The sequence below is a fragment of the Phycodurus eques genome, chromosome 5 (genome assembly GCF_024500275.1).
Source record: "Phycodurus eques isolate BA_2022a chromosome 5, UOR_Pequ_1.1, whole genome shotgun sequence".
Classification (NCBI taxonomy): domain Eukaryota; kingdom Metazoa; phylum Chordata; class Actinopteri; order Syngnathiformes; family Syngnathidae; genus Phycodurus; species Phycodurus eques.
The window spans coordinates 12,364,665-12,380,000 of NC_084529.1; the positions used below are offsets into that span (position 1 = coordinate 12,364,665).

At 40.8% G+C, this 15,336-nt stretch overlaps 1 protein-coding gene across 3 annotated transcripts in view; it reads left to right on the plus strand.

Annotated features, from left to right (window-relative positions):
* Positions 1-15,336, plus strand: part of itpr2 (inositol 1,4,5-trisphosphate receptor, type 2) — a 90,676-nt gene that overhangs the window by 68,122 nt on the left and 7,218 nt on the right. For all 3 annotated transcript variants that reach the window (XM_061677547.1, XM_061677545.1, XM_061677546.1), the window contains exons 49-55: positions 997-1,172; positions 1,246-1,410; positions 1,504-1,687; positions 5,363-5,446; positions 8,011-8,132; positions 8,232-8,397; positions 8,485-8,645. In XM_061677547.1, the coding sequence (XP_061533531.1) occupies positions 997-1,172; positions 1,246-1,410; positions 1,504-1,687; positions 5,363-5,446; positions 8,011-8,132; positions 8,232-8,397; positions 8,485-8,645 (1,058 nt within the window). The remainder of the gene's footprint in view (positions 1-996; positions 1,173-1,245; positions 1,411-1,503; positions 1,688-5,362; positions 5,447-8,010; positions 8,133-8,231; positions 8,398-8,484; positions 8,646-15,336) is intronic.

A 15,336-nucleotide genomic window follows, 5' to 3' on the forward strand; every position in this document is an offset into this window, starting at 1 on the left:
CCAGGAGGGGTCAAAAAGTAATGAGCCAATTTAATTTAACCTACTAAAAATAGATTTATTTTTTTTATTTATTTTTTTCCACAGTTTGTAGTTTAAATACTTGTTTGGTTTATTTAAAAAAAATAATAATAATAAAAAGTTTTCTTTAAGTTTGTCCTCTTCCTGTCAACCATTTTGGAAAAAAAGAAAAAGAGAGCTGTGACTGAATTTCTGGCTTTGGAAGGGGAACCACCTCTAAACATTTTAAAAAGGTTGTAAAATGTGTATGGGGAAACTGCAGTAGGCTACAGCACAGTCAAAAAGTGGGTGTTAAGGATCAAAGGCGAATAAAAGAGCTTCCGTGATAAGGAAAGCGGTTAATCCTGGGAATTGTGCTACTGATCAGAGATCGTAGAGTCGCCATTGATGACATAACTATTATGCGTCATCATTGTTGACTTAACCCTAACCCGATATACAATTTGCAACCTTTTGAAAACGTTTTGTGGTGGTTCCCCTTCCAAAGCAAGAAATTCAATCATAACGCTCTGTTTCTGACGGGTATCCAACAATGACCTCATTTCCAAAATGGCTGACAGGAAGTTGGGCTTAAACAAAACTTTTTTTTTTTTCTAAATTGTTTTTTTTAAAATAACCCTTCAAATAAGTATTTAAGCTACAAACTTGAACATTTCTGGGGGGGAAATTATTATATTAGCTATTATTAGGTTAAATTAAATAGGGCACAATACTCCCCCCCCCCCCCCCTTGTATTTCTGTATTTTTTTTAGTATTATAATTGCTGCACACATAAGACAAAGTCCAAGTAATGGTTAAATACCATCGATCAAAAGAGTTTCCAGATCCCATTAAATGTTTGTGAGACAATACATAATTTCCTAACAGTGTTTGGAGGTGTAATTGTGTAGTGTGTTAAAACCTTTAGCTCTTAATAATTCATGGAAAAAAGGCGGACACTGATTTTTTTGTCCTTTAACCATTTCCTTCTCTCCACAGGGACCTTATCCCGCTTCTGTTGTCTATTGCTGTGGGCAGCTTTGGCGGCTTCCATTGCTTTATTGCCAGTACTGCCCAAACCATGTGGCATCCTCTTTTTTCTGGTCTTCCTCATTCTGCGTGCCATTTACACCATGGGCCTCCGTCCTGCTTTGTTATTACTGGGTACCGTCAATGTAAGCGGCCGAAGCATTAAATGATGTACTGTCCGTTCTATCTTCTAAATGTGTTTCTTGTATACTCTTACAGTTGTTCAACAAATTAGTTTTTTTGGTGAGTTTTGTGGGAAACCAGGGGACGTTCACCCGTGGTTACAAAGCTGTCGTCATGGACATGCTATTCATCTACCATCTGGGCTATGCAATCATCTGTGTTCTGGGTCGCTTTGTGCACGAGTTCTTTTACAGCTTTCTGGTAAGACATCCCAGTGGACTTGCCAAAGACAATGAAGATGTAATGGATAAATAATAACCATTGTAGCTGACACATATTGATCTTCCCACACAGCTCTTTGACTTAGTAATCAGAGAGGAAACGCTGCTTAACGTTATAAAGAGTGTGACAAGGAATGGACGCTCTATTATTCTGACCGCAGTTCTGGCCATCTTTCTTGTCTACTTCTTCTCCATCATCGGCTTCCTCTTCCTCAAAGATGACTTCCGCATGGAGGTGGACCGTCTACCTGCATCAGGTCAGAATTTTATCAGTCATCACTGTGGTCGGGACTTCTGTAATCAATGTTACTTGAGGTGAATTTCTTTTCTTGGAAGACAATCATGACCTGAGAGGTCATGTGCCTGATTTCCCTCCCAACAGGCAAACCTTTGCAATGAGTCACTTTCCTATTATCATAATTTATCATGTATAATATGCTCTTGAGTATAATAGCAGGAGCTAGCTAGCTTACGTAGCAACGTAGAGTAGCGATCCAAGAAGGAATGAGTTCAGAGTGAAACGTTTTAAAGGTAGCCCAATGAAGACCTCATTGCAATGAAAAGTAAGCGGTAATTTAACAGATATACAGGGGAAAAGTAGATAGCATGTGACGTCGTGCCGACGTAGTGTTGCGCCCGTGACACGGAACTCCATCCATTGGTGCCCGTGAGGACGTCATGATTCTCGGGTGAGCCACGAAAATGTACCATATTATACATACATTAGAAACATTAGACAGTACATATCATATTGGAATGAAAGTACTGTGGTGGTGGGTTGAAGTAATTGCTTTACAGAACTAAGAGCCATTAATTGTGTTCCACGTTACTTTTTGGTGTGCCGGACTACTTCCGATTGACTTCCGTGTTTTGATTTCAAATGTGTTCTTTTACTCAATATTTTTGAAATTGTATTCTTTCTATGTGTATTTTTAACTTGGGAGATGTGCTCTGTGAAGGAGCCGTATAAGAAATATATCTGACGTCTCGTAAACTAAAACGCTAAATCGGATGCTGTCAACGGACCTACGCGGAGCAACAGGTATAATATGATTTTGTTAGCGGTGCCTGTAAGGACGTCATGATTTTCGGGTGAGTGGCGAACATTTACCGTATTATATATAAATTTGTAACATTAGACAATAATATGACCATCTCTCTCCCCGCCTGCTTTCCGGGATCCGCTCGCAAGTTCGGAGAACTCACGCTTGGCTGGAAGCCGAACAGCAACTGTTCGGGAGTCATAGCAGCAGGGGTCAACGAAGGCCTCTCCAAGGCCCGCGGTTACCGAGCCGTGTGCCAGGGTAAAGAGGGGAGCGGTGGCCAAAACCAGCCTGTGGCTGGCAAGCTGCCAGCCAGAACACTTAAGAAGTCAGAGGAGAGAAAAAACACAAGAGAGTAAAAACACACCAGCGTCAGATTTAAATTTGATAAAAATTTGATAAAATGGGATGTTGTGGGGCTGTCCTGGTTGACACACCTCTGCAACTTCGCGTGGACATTGGGGACAGTGCCTCTGGATTGGCAGACTTGTTGGTGGTGGTCCCTCTTTTTAAGAAGGGGGACCGGAGGGTGTGTTCCAACTACAGGGGGATCCCACTCCTCAGCCTCCCTGGTAAGGTCTATTCAGGGAGATCACGGCTTCATGAAGTGACCCAGAACCACATAATCTGCAATAAGCAGAGATGCAATTCTGAGGCCACCAAACCGGACCCCCTCTACGCCTCGGCTGCGCCTAGAAATTCTGTCCATAAAAGTTATAAGCAGAATCTGTGACAAAGGGCAACCTTGGCGGAGTCCAACCCTCACCGGAAACGAGTCCGACTTACTGCCGGCAATGCGGACCAAGCTCTGACACCGGTCGTACAGGGACCGAACAGCCCGTATCAGAGGGTTCAGTACCCCATACTCCCGAAGCACCCCCCACAGGACTCCCCGAGAGACACGGTCGAATGCCTTCTCCAAGTCCACAAAACACATGTAGACTGGTTGGGCGAACTCCCATGCAGCGGTTCGCATCGCAGCAGTGTGTGAAGCTGCTAAAGCTAGTCCCCCCGCGACCCGACCTCAGATAAGCGGTAGAAAATAGATGGAGGGTTTAAAATCATATGTTAATATAAAATAACCTTAACTTGGTACTCTCTTTACTCAGAGGTCAAGCATACTAGACTGACTGGTTATACTTTTAGTTTTGGCAAATTTGGCAAAAAGTTATGGTTCAAATCACATTTTATGCTGCTGGGAGTCAAATCAAGACAGACAATTCTCAAAATCTCACAATTGCACTTGTAAAGTTGACACACAGACACAGACATCAAGGCATACATTTGGAAAATTTCTGCAGAGTTTGTGAAATATCAAAACAGACATTTATCCTTGGTTAAACAGCAAATGAGGATCCCCCCGGTTCGACTTTGCAGTTCCTCTCGACGCCAGTAGGCGTCTTCTTGTCCCAGCAATTGATCAATTCACAGACAGTTGGTCCGGTGGAAACATCTGGCCTTTGATGCTTGGGAGTTCAGACTTCGAGGGTACATGTTAATTAGTTTAGGGTCCATGAGGCATCCTGTGATAGTCCTTGGGGCAGTGTCACAGCAGGGCAGCTTGGAAGAATGCAGTTTATCAAGGGGGAGGGGGGGTCAGATGCACTACAGCATTAATCCCCCAACATTTTTTTTTTCTTTCATTATGATGACATTTCTTCCACATATACTCTTGTGTTAAAAGACATTTAATGGTTGCGTTTTGAGTTGCTCTGGTTACAGGAACCTCATTGTTTTGTTGAACCCCTTTTAAGGTACAGTATCCTGAACAATTTGAGGATGTCTGGTTAAATGGTAACAATAAGGACTCACAATTATTAAGTATGAAAAGTAAAATATAATTTTAATGCCAGTGTCCATTGAAATAAGTGCCATGTGTAGTTAAACTTCATTGCTAGGCATTAGGCATCCAGTGTTTTAATAAAACATTTACCACTAAATGAAGCTTGAAAATGAACAGTACGTTTGCATATTTTGAAAACGCTGCAGAGTGTGGGTGTGTTAATGAGCTGTGGCTGCGAGCTTTGCACGGTCAGGAGAGACAACCAGCAGGCACATGTGCACCTGTTGCATAACCTGGTAGCCACGCCACCCTGTGTACTGCTGAACACCGCCCAGACACACGCACGCACACACGGCAGAGCAGTGGCGGGTTATGTAAGCGCCGGGGCTCATGGTTCCGTCGTTGTTGACTCAGGAGGTAGCTGAGGTCCAAAGATCCAGCAAACCTGTGGCGAATACTGTCAGTGTCCAAAAAGCTCCCAACCCAGGACTCTGACCACTGCACCCCACCACCAGCTCATCTGTTGTCTCCTAGCTAAGACCGCTCCCTTTCTTTGAGATGCTTACACTCAAATAGAGCTCCTTAGCTGCTCAGAACTTTACTGCTGTGCAGTTGATTCGTTCAGGTTTTTTTCTAGCAACACTTCGACATTCGCCCACCCAGCAGCTGGTGGCTCAGTTTACATGATAATCATCTATCTTGCTGATTACCGGCACTGATAAGAAAGAGGGACATTTTTAAAGCTATTTCAGTTATTAAAAAAAAAAAATCTTTGCTTGACATCAGTTCGCAATGCCCCCTGTGCTGGGGCCTATCCCAGCTGACTTGGTGAGAGGCTGGGTGCAGTCTGGACTGATCACCTGTCAATCACAGGGCTGGCACATAGAGACAGACAGGCATTCACACTCACTTTCACACCTAGGGGAGTTTACTGGTTGTTGAATCTAATGCTTTTGAACTGTGGGAGGAAGCACTGAAGAAAGAACCCAGTCAAGCCCACAAAGAACATATGAGCTCAACAGAGAGAGGTCAAAGCTGACACTGCCAGCGTGCTTAACAATCACTAACAAGTCCACATATTTGTTAACACATTTTGTCATTTGTAGGAAATGGACATTTATTCAGTAAACCAATGATGGAAGATTCATGTACCAAAGAGGGATGCCCCGTTTCCTCTAAAATTGCTGCTGGTGAGTTTTTAAAATGTTTTTTTTTTTTTTTTAGTTTTTGTTGTTGTGACACGTTCACGAACTCCTTTCAATATCTTACAATGAAGGGTGAAGGAGTTTGTGGTCCGGCTGAGACCTGTGCATATAGCTTTTCAGAACAGTACTGTTGTCAACAAATGGACATCAGTGACAATGTGCTCGCACGGTCTGTCTCTCTCTCTCTCTCTCTCTCTCTCTCTCTCTCTCTCTCACTCTCGCTCTCTTTCTCTCTCTCTCTCTCTCTCTCTCTCTCTCTCTCTCTCTCTCTCATACACACACACACACACACAGACATTCACACAAAGAAACCTGATGAGGCAAAAGAGATGACTCATCTGCACGGCTCACCTGCATTAAGTCCACATACGCGTGAGCCCATCTACTCCCATCGTCATTTGATCCACATCCTCTGCAGTCCTTGTTCAAACAAATTCAACATTTAAAGGTTAAATCATAAATGACGTTTTGTGTTCATTTTCCGATGCAATGTGGGTGCTCATTTGATCTTCGCAATGAGTAGTTATTACTGTGGTAAGCCTTTTATAATCAAGTCATGAGTCTGAGGTCTGAATCAAATCATCCACATGAAAGGAGACGTATTATGCATTTTTTCCACAAGCTAAAACAGTTTCCAGGTGTCTAAATAACACGTGATGTGGTTTTCACCCAAAAAAAAAAACAAGGAACATGACTAGAGAGGCTTTGCAGAGGCTGCTGCTTTCTTTTTCTCACTCACTGAGCCGTTCATTACACTATGTGTATGTACCACATTGACATATCACGAAACACAAATTACCCTGACTCTAGCCGGTGCTTAAAAGTTGCTCTATAGAGCTTCGCCCAGCCTAGCTGGTTATGTCATGGGCAGAGAAATGCTGTGTGGGGGCATTTATTATGTAAATTAGACCCACAGCGATGTAACAGTGGGGTGTATATTTAAAACCGCTCCTTCACAGTCACATTTTCAGAAATAGGCAGAAAACCGAAGAAATTCATTTGTATACAGTACAAGCAATTAAAAAGTTGTTTTTGTTGTTTTTTTTTTTTTTTTTTGTAATATGTCCCCTTTAACTCAAGAGGGCAGCACTTTTCGGGCCATATTCTCCCATCAATTTTTTTATTTGCCCTGCTTGCACAACTTTATCTATGCATATTCTCCAGTAATGACTTCGGACACACCCACCATGCGTAACCGGCTCATGTGTGCGAAACAGCCCATGAGGCATGACTTATTGAAGTCTGACACGCGCTGAAATTCCCGGAGCGTGGAATTTTTCTCAGACATGTGAATGCCATAGAAATTCATTTGGAAAATACAATATATCACACTTTAAACGTGAAATTAACCTCCGTAGCTGATACAGAGGTTTATCGTCGCCAGTGAGACCTGTGCACGGCTGATGTGCACACTGCTAGTCCATCAAGAATGTTTTGTTTTGTTTTTTATTCTGGATGAAATGAATCCAATAAAAATAATCCGAATCAGAATAATTAATCAGAATACTACTGCGTTTACGACGGAACACATGTTTGGCGGTCCATCATAGAAAAGCGGGTGAGCTAGCCATTGTTTGTCAGCAGTGCCCTACAACCAGCTAGCACCACAGCACTAGTCACTTAACTGTGTTTCATGACCGACATAGATCAAATCAAAACAAATGATTCAAAATCTAACTCACCATCGTGCCATTACGATGACTGCAGTTGTTTGGAGTGATGCTTTCAGAAAAACTCATGTTTGAAGCTGAAAGGCTCCTCGCAGATGAAAGCCGCCCCTGGTGCCGATATTTTTGGGCAATTAATATGATACAATTTATGATATAATGATGATATAATCTGCGTAATCTGGTAGGGATACATTATGGCCGGTGGACAGTCAGTGAGTGTAAGTGATCGTATACCAATCAATCCAACTTTATTTATACAGTGCTTTTTATACGCAAACTCAAAGTGCTTTTCATGAATTAAAATTAACCCCTCCCACCACTTGTCCACAAGGACACAGACACACAAACACACACTCCCATAAAGGTTAAAAATACTGCTGTTATGACCTTAGCTTCCTACCTGAAGCTTAGTACAGACCATCCTGGTGAAGAAACTCCATTTGGGTCTGGTGTGTCAAGCACCATCAGCTCGAATCAGCCGCTGCCGTGCCATCACTGGGCAGTCAGAACAGTTAATCGAATCAAAATTTGCAATATAATGTTTCACCTTCACAGGTTGCTGTACTTACTGTACTTACTACAGCCTCTGGAGTACGGAAGATAAAATGTGCTTAAGTCGGCAGGAGAATGCGCACACGGCTAGATTTGACAGAGAACTGCCACATTTCACCCAGAGTACGTATTGTAGCTGGGTACGTAGCTGGCACAAGGGTGCGTAAATGACAAATTTGAGTTGATAGAAGAATGCACGCAGCCAGAAAAGCGCAATGCATGCCTTTTCTGACTTAGGCACACGAGAGACTAGGGTCCTACATGAAACAATTGCTATCCTCTATTTTCTCTATGTCGTACTCACCGCTTCCTTGCTGTGTGTTGTAGATGAACACGAGGGAACAGAGAGGGTGTGCGACACTCTGCTCATGTGTATTATCACCGTGTTGAACCAAGGACTACGTAATGGCGGTGGTGTTGGTGATATCCTGAGAAGACCCTCTAAAGAGGTCAGATAAGGACAGGTTTGTACTGTGCATAGATGACATTTGTGTTTCATTGGTTATTTTGCATTTTCTCTCTATTTTGCATGTCGCTGGTCTATCTAGGAACCACTGTTTGCGGCCCGCGTGGTTTACGACCTGCTGTTCTTCTTCGTTGTCATCATCATTGTTCTCAACCTCATCTTTGGCGTTATCATCGACACCTTTGCAGATTTAAGGAGTGAGAAACAAAGAAAGGAGGAAATCCTGAAAACCACCTGTTTCATCTGTGGTGTGTACAACTCTGGTTCAGAAGTCCTACATCTAGAGAGGACACTTTGCTTGTAAGAAATTGTAAAAATGAGACAATATCTTTCAGGTTTGGAAAGGGACAAATTTGACAACAAGACCGTGTCCTTCGAAGAGCACATCAAGTCTGAGCACAACATGTGGCATTACCTTTACTTCTTGGTTCTGGTGAGAGTGAAGGATCCCACTGAATACACCGGTCCAGAAAGCTATGTTGCCCAGATGATAGCGGTCAGTATTACATTCACACACAAAAATCATTGTAACTGCTTTCAAATACAGCATACGCTGTAGCAACGGCATTATCTGTGTTTCTGACCTCTGCAAATAGCGACGGTGAGAGTGGGCTGGCAAAAATCCATTAGATTTTGGTGCAAATCGAGATGAAGTGCAGAGAGATTAAAAATAATTTTGTCCCATCCATCCATTGCTAATGCCTTGCGTCGTTCTTGATGAACCAGGAAGTAACCTGCCAACTACAGACCAATCTTCACTTTTGTTAGTTTTCCGAATCACAGGTGTCTGTCCTGTTGTTTAAGTCATCTTACTTACCCGGTACAGTGGTCAGTGGAGATAGGGACCAGGCCGGACGGAGAATAGCGAGAGTCCGCGGATAATCGATGCCATTATAATGAATTATTTATATATGCATGTATGTGTATATATGTATTTATGTGTGTGTGTGTATATATATATATATATATATATATATATATATATATATATATATATACATATATATATATATATATATATATATATATATATATATGTATATGTATATATATGTATATGTATATATGTGTATATGTATGTATATATATGTATGTATGTGTATACGTATGTATATGTTTATATGTACGTATATGTGCAACCCCAATTCCAATGAAGTTGGGACGTTTTGTTAAACATAAATAAAAACAGAATACAATTGACATATCACGAAACACAAATTACCCTGACTCTATTGCAATTCATGTTTGACCTATATTTAATTGAATACACTACAAAGACAAGATATTTAATGTTCAAACTGATAAACTTTATTGTTTTTAGCAAATAATCATTAGCTTAGAATTTTATGGCTGCAACACGTTCCAAAAAAGCTGGGACAGGGTCATGTTTACCACTGTGTTACATCACCTATATATATATATATAAATTTAAAAGAGAAAATATGGGGGAAAGATCTGCGAATAGGTGAATCCGCAGATGCCAAACCAAGAGTATCCGGTGTCCACTGTATGTAGCCTATATAAAGATTTTAGGCTTGGCTTTTCCATCCTTGCATGGTCTAAAAAGCCCACAAGCATGTTTTGTTCTGTATTCCAGGAACACGAAACTCATTTGTCACACGCTATTTCATTTTTTTAAGTGACTTTGCTTCATGCACTGCCTTCATTAGCGAGATAAAGTACGATGTATTGTAGACGTGTGCTTCAACTGCAGTGTTCCAATAAAAACAGAGACTGAACCTCCAGGCTTCTGCCAAGCATCATTTCCTTCTGCTTTTACATGGCTGAACAGAGATACATTGTGTCGTTGCTAAGGTAGTCTTTATGCTGCTGAGTTAGCCCTCTGGGGTAGAGTGTAGTTAAATAGTAATTAAACCCAGTCCAGCTCTATTAGCACCAGTGCACCAACTTGCAACACTGACACACAGACAGGAACATGAAGGAGATAAAGGCAGCTGAAGGTGTTATAGTCGGTTAATGGATTCAAATAAAGCCTCGGAGCACAATGGCACGTTTGGGAATAACTTTGATTTTGTGCTTGGGCAAAGGAATGGTCAAATGATAATGAGGAATTACAAATATCGACAAACACATGACACCCTAAAGTTTAATATACATCAGCAGGGCACGCTCCAGCTACTAAAAAAAAAAGGAAACCGTTTTAAAGTGATGAGTGGGTATAATACATTCATCCATTAATTTATCGCGCTTGTGCTCATTAGGGTCGGAGTTGATCTGGAACCTATCCCAGCTGACATTGTGCGAGAGGCAGGCTACACCCAGGACTGGTCACAACCCAATCACAGAGCATATAGTGTATAGACAGAAAAACACGCACGTAAGAGTAGTAATGTCAACTATTTGATAGCTTATTCTGTACCGTCCCCTCCAAACCACAACAACCCAGCCTTTCAGATTGAACTTGATCTGAAAGATAAGTACAGTACATACAGTACATTTGTTGTATGTACAGTATGTTGTATAGTATTTAAATGTTTAGGTACATTTTGTAGGTGATGATCATCCATTGACTCACTGCAACTTTGGCTCCAAGTCTTGACCCATGCTGGAAAAGGATTCAGCACCCACATGCATTGAAATGAGTGCATCTGGTTTGGTGTGCGTATGTATGTACTTACAGTATGTATGTGTGCTGGTGTTTGTGTGTAAAGGGACGGAAGCTACAGGCCCAGCAGAAACTGCATCAGCCTAGTTACATAACCCATCTCAAGTGGCTTGCTAATAGCTCAGCCTCCCTGGCACGTGCTCTCTTGTCCCTTTGACTCACACACACACACACAAAACACTGTCACGTCATGAGCCTTTTATTTACCCTACATCACACACACACGTGCGACGACACATGCACACACACAAATTAAGTTGTAGACTGTAGAAAAAAGTACAGTCGAGGTGGTGGCATAGTAAAAACAGCCTGCATTGTCAAATAAAGTGAAGGCTGAGTTCAAACTTTGCTTGTAAAATATTCAAAATAAATTACAGAATAATATATCTATGGGACAGAAGATAACAGAGAGCTTATGACACGATGGTCAGATCAAGTGTGAGTTTGAGGTGCCACCGTTGTTGGCTTATCCATTAAATTGTTGGTATTTTCTACTTATCAAGCAGTTCTTTTTTCCACTCTTTTTTCACACTCAAATCTAGAACTATTTTTTTTCTATACACACAAAAGGTGTGAAACATTCCACTTTCTTTTTAACCTCAGTTTTTAAAAGAATGTGTTTTTTTTTTTTTTACATAAAACGATTATAAACATCAGTTTAGGCACCTGTGAAATTCTTGTAGTGGTGACCATATTACTCATGGTGCTGTTTTGACCTGAGGCTTCTTAGTCTGGTCAAACTTTTCTTGGCAACGTGCATTTCTCCACATACAGTACAGTGTGTACACTTATGCGATGGTGACTGCAGTAACCACGAGAAGCACATGGAAATCTGTAAATTCATGCTCATTTGATGCTCATGTGGATCTTCAAAATGCCTACAGCCATGTTTCAGTATCTACAACCCCAATTCCAATGAAGTTGGGACGTTGTGTTAAACATAAAAACAGAATACAATGATTTGCAAATCATGTTCAACCTATATTTAATTTAATACACTACAAAGACAAGATATTTAATGTTCAAACTGATAAACTTTATTGTTTTTAGCAAATAATCATTAACTTGGACTTTTATGGCTGCAACACATTCCAAAAAAGCTGGGACAGGGTCATGTTTACCACAGTGTTACATCATCTTTTCTTTTAACAGCATTCAATAAACGTTTGGGAACCGAGGACACTAATTGTTGAAGCTTTGTAGGTGGAATTCTTTGCCATTCTTGATTGATGTACAGCTACAGCTGTTCAACAGTCCGGGGTCTCCATTGTCGTATTTTACGCTTCATAATGCGACACATATTTTCAATGGGAGACAGGTCTGGACTGCAGGCAGGCCAGTCTAGTACCCGCACTCTTTTACTACGAAGCCACACTGTTGTAACACTTGCAGAATGTGGTTTGGCATTGTCTTGCTGAAATTAGCAGGACCGTCCATGAAAAAGACATTGCTTGGATGGCAGCATGTTTCTCCAAAACCTGTATGTACCTTTCAGCATTAATGGTGCCTTCACAGATGTGTAAGTTACCCATGCCATTGGCACTAACACAGCCCCATACCATCACAGATGCTGGCTTTTGAACGTTGCGTCCATAACAGTCCAGATGGTTCTTTTCCTCTTTGGCCCGGAGGACACGACGTCCACAATTTCCAAAAACAATTTGAAATGTGGACTCGTCGGACCACAGAACACTTTTCCACTTTGCATCAGTCCATCTGAGATGAGCTCTGCCCAGAGAAGCCGGCGGCGTTTCTGGGTGTTATTGATAAATGGCTTTTGCTTTGCATAGTTGCACTTACGGATGTAGCGCCGAACTGTATTTACTGACATTGGTTTTCTGAAGTGTTCCTGAGCCCATGTGGTGATATCCTTTACACATTAATGTCGGGTTTTGATGCAGTGCCGCCTGAGGGATTGAAGGTCACGGGCATTCAATGTTGGTTTTCATGTAGTGATTTCTCCAGATTCTCTGAACCTTTTAATGATGATATGGACCGTATATGATGAAATCTCTAAATTCCTGGAAATTGTACGTTGAGGAACATTGTCCTTAAACTGTTCGACTATTTTCTCACGCACTTGTTCACAAAGAGGTGAACCTCGCTCCATCTTTGCTTGTTAAATGACTGAGCAATTCAGGAAAGCTCCTTTTATACCCAATCATGGCACACACCTGAACCCAATTAGCCTGTTCACCTGTGGGATGTTAAAAACAGCTGTTTGATGAGCATTCCTCAACTTTCTGTCTTTTGCCACCTGTCCCAGCTTTTTTGGAACGTGTTTCAGTCATAAAATTCTAAGTTAATGATTATTTGGTAAAAACAATATGTTTATCAGCTTGAACATTAAATATCTTATCTTTGTAGTATATTCAATTAAATATAGGTTGAACATGATTTGCAAATCATCGTATTCTGTTTTTATTTGTTTAACACATCGTCCCAACTTCATTGAAATTGGGGTTGTAGTAATTGGACCAACAGTAGTCACTGTGTTTGAACAGAAAATTGCTTAATGTTTCTTGTACGCCTCTTTAAAGTATTGAGAGGAAACTTCTTCAGAATTTCCAGTTTTGTGCAGAATTTTCATCCCAACAGTGCAATGTCCATTTAAAAACCAAATAGGTCCAGTTTTGACTATAGCAAGAGATCTGGCCAAAAACCCCAAATCCTTTGAGTTTGCTACAACTTCCCATGCACAGCATATTAAACAAAAATAAGGCAATAGCGGTATTGAGTTTGGAGCAAGAAAATACTGGCTTAAGATGTTTACCCCATCTTATTGTGGAAATCAGATCACACTTTTCTTTGTTTTTAACTTCCAAAATGTAACACCTTACGTAAAATAAATATGATAAACCTTACTGCATAATTTTGAAGTATGATATAAACTTGAATAAAGGACATTGATGACAGTGCCACAACTGATATTAGTGCTGCTTAAACAAAGAGGTCCACATGGTAATGCTGGGTGTAATGATCGAACAGAGCTCGCAGCTATGCACTTTTCTGGCTGCACACATTCTCCCATCTACTGCAATTTGTCATATGCACACTTTCATGCCAGGTATGCACTCTGGGCGGAGCAACCCTGCCCCACTCATGAAAGCTAGTTGCCGAACCCCACACACTGCGCGAAAATCCAGTCGTGTACGGGCGCATCGCTCGGTGTGCAGCGGGTTTAAGTCATTTTTCGTCTTACGCGCTTCAGAGGCTGTAGCAGGTCAAGCAAAATCCACATTCCATACTTTGAAACCAGTGTCAGCTTGAGTGAATTACACCTCTTTGGTGTTTCAGCGTTCATTCCCAGCCTACGCATAGTGGATGTGTCTGAAGTCTGGCTGGGAGAATGCGCGTAAATGAAAAGTGAACGTCCAAGCATTTAAAAAAAAAAGACTTCCGCGCGAAAAGGAGACTATGGCACTTAGTATGTCCAAGTCCGTCCTCAGCGTCTCACACTGATAATTTTTTTAAATATATCATGTAAGAGTGGGTGCAAGAAGACCTCACTCCTCCTCACGGCACCATTTAAGTCATTCTTATCAGAAGTGGCCAAGAAATGTTACACAAGATCAGCTGACGACAGTTTGTCTGCATGAAACAATTTCTCTCACCTACTACTGCAGATGCACACCCACACATGTACACATGCAGACACACTTTGCATTACAGGTCCAAGTCATTACATAATGCCAGTGGTTTGTTTAAAACTTTTTACGTTGTTTAAAAAAAAAATTAAATAAAAAATAAATAAATAAGAGTCAGACAAGACAAGCAAGAGTGGGCAAATCTTTGTGCTTTGTGCTCAATATTAGTCTTTTGAACTGCTGTAAGTGCTAGAGCACTCTGCATCTTTTTGTACAATTGTCAAAAAAAAAAGTACCGGCATTACCAGATAACTAGCAACCCTTTTATTGCTCAGTGGCTGTTTTTTTGTCAATGTCTTTATGTCTCCAAGTGTTCTCTGCCAATTGACTGTCTGTTGTCGTACTAGAGCGGCTCCAACTACCGGAGATAAATTCCTTTTGTGTTTTTTGTAAATACTTGTCAAATAAAGATAATTCTGATTCTGATTCTGAAGGGCCACATTTGATTTTTAAAACCAGGTCATAATCATCCGTTCAATTGTTGTTGTTTTTTAATTTTAATTATTTGAAGTTGGTTTAATTATCTATAATTAACCAACTGTTCAATCAAATACAGGATTTTCATGTTTATGTGACCTATTTTTTATTTTATTTACAATAATCAATTAACTGTTTTTATAATCATATAAATGTATAACAATAACTAAATAATGAATAGATAAGTTTTAATTAAACCATTTGAAAAAAAGAGATAAATGAAGGGAACAAATATTACAGGACTCTTGTAATGATGGACTTTTCTAATGTAAATGCTCAGAGGGACAGATTCAAAGAGCAGGCTAGATGTGGCCCGCGGGCCATACTTTGCCGAACCCTAATTCACACTTATGCTTTTGTGAGCTCAAAATGTGTGGTTAAGTCAGCTACAGTTATACTTTTCCCCACCCAAACATGATTACGATATATTGGACTAC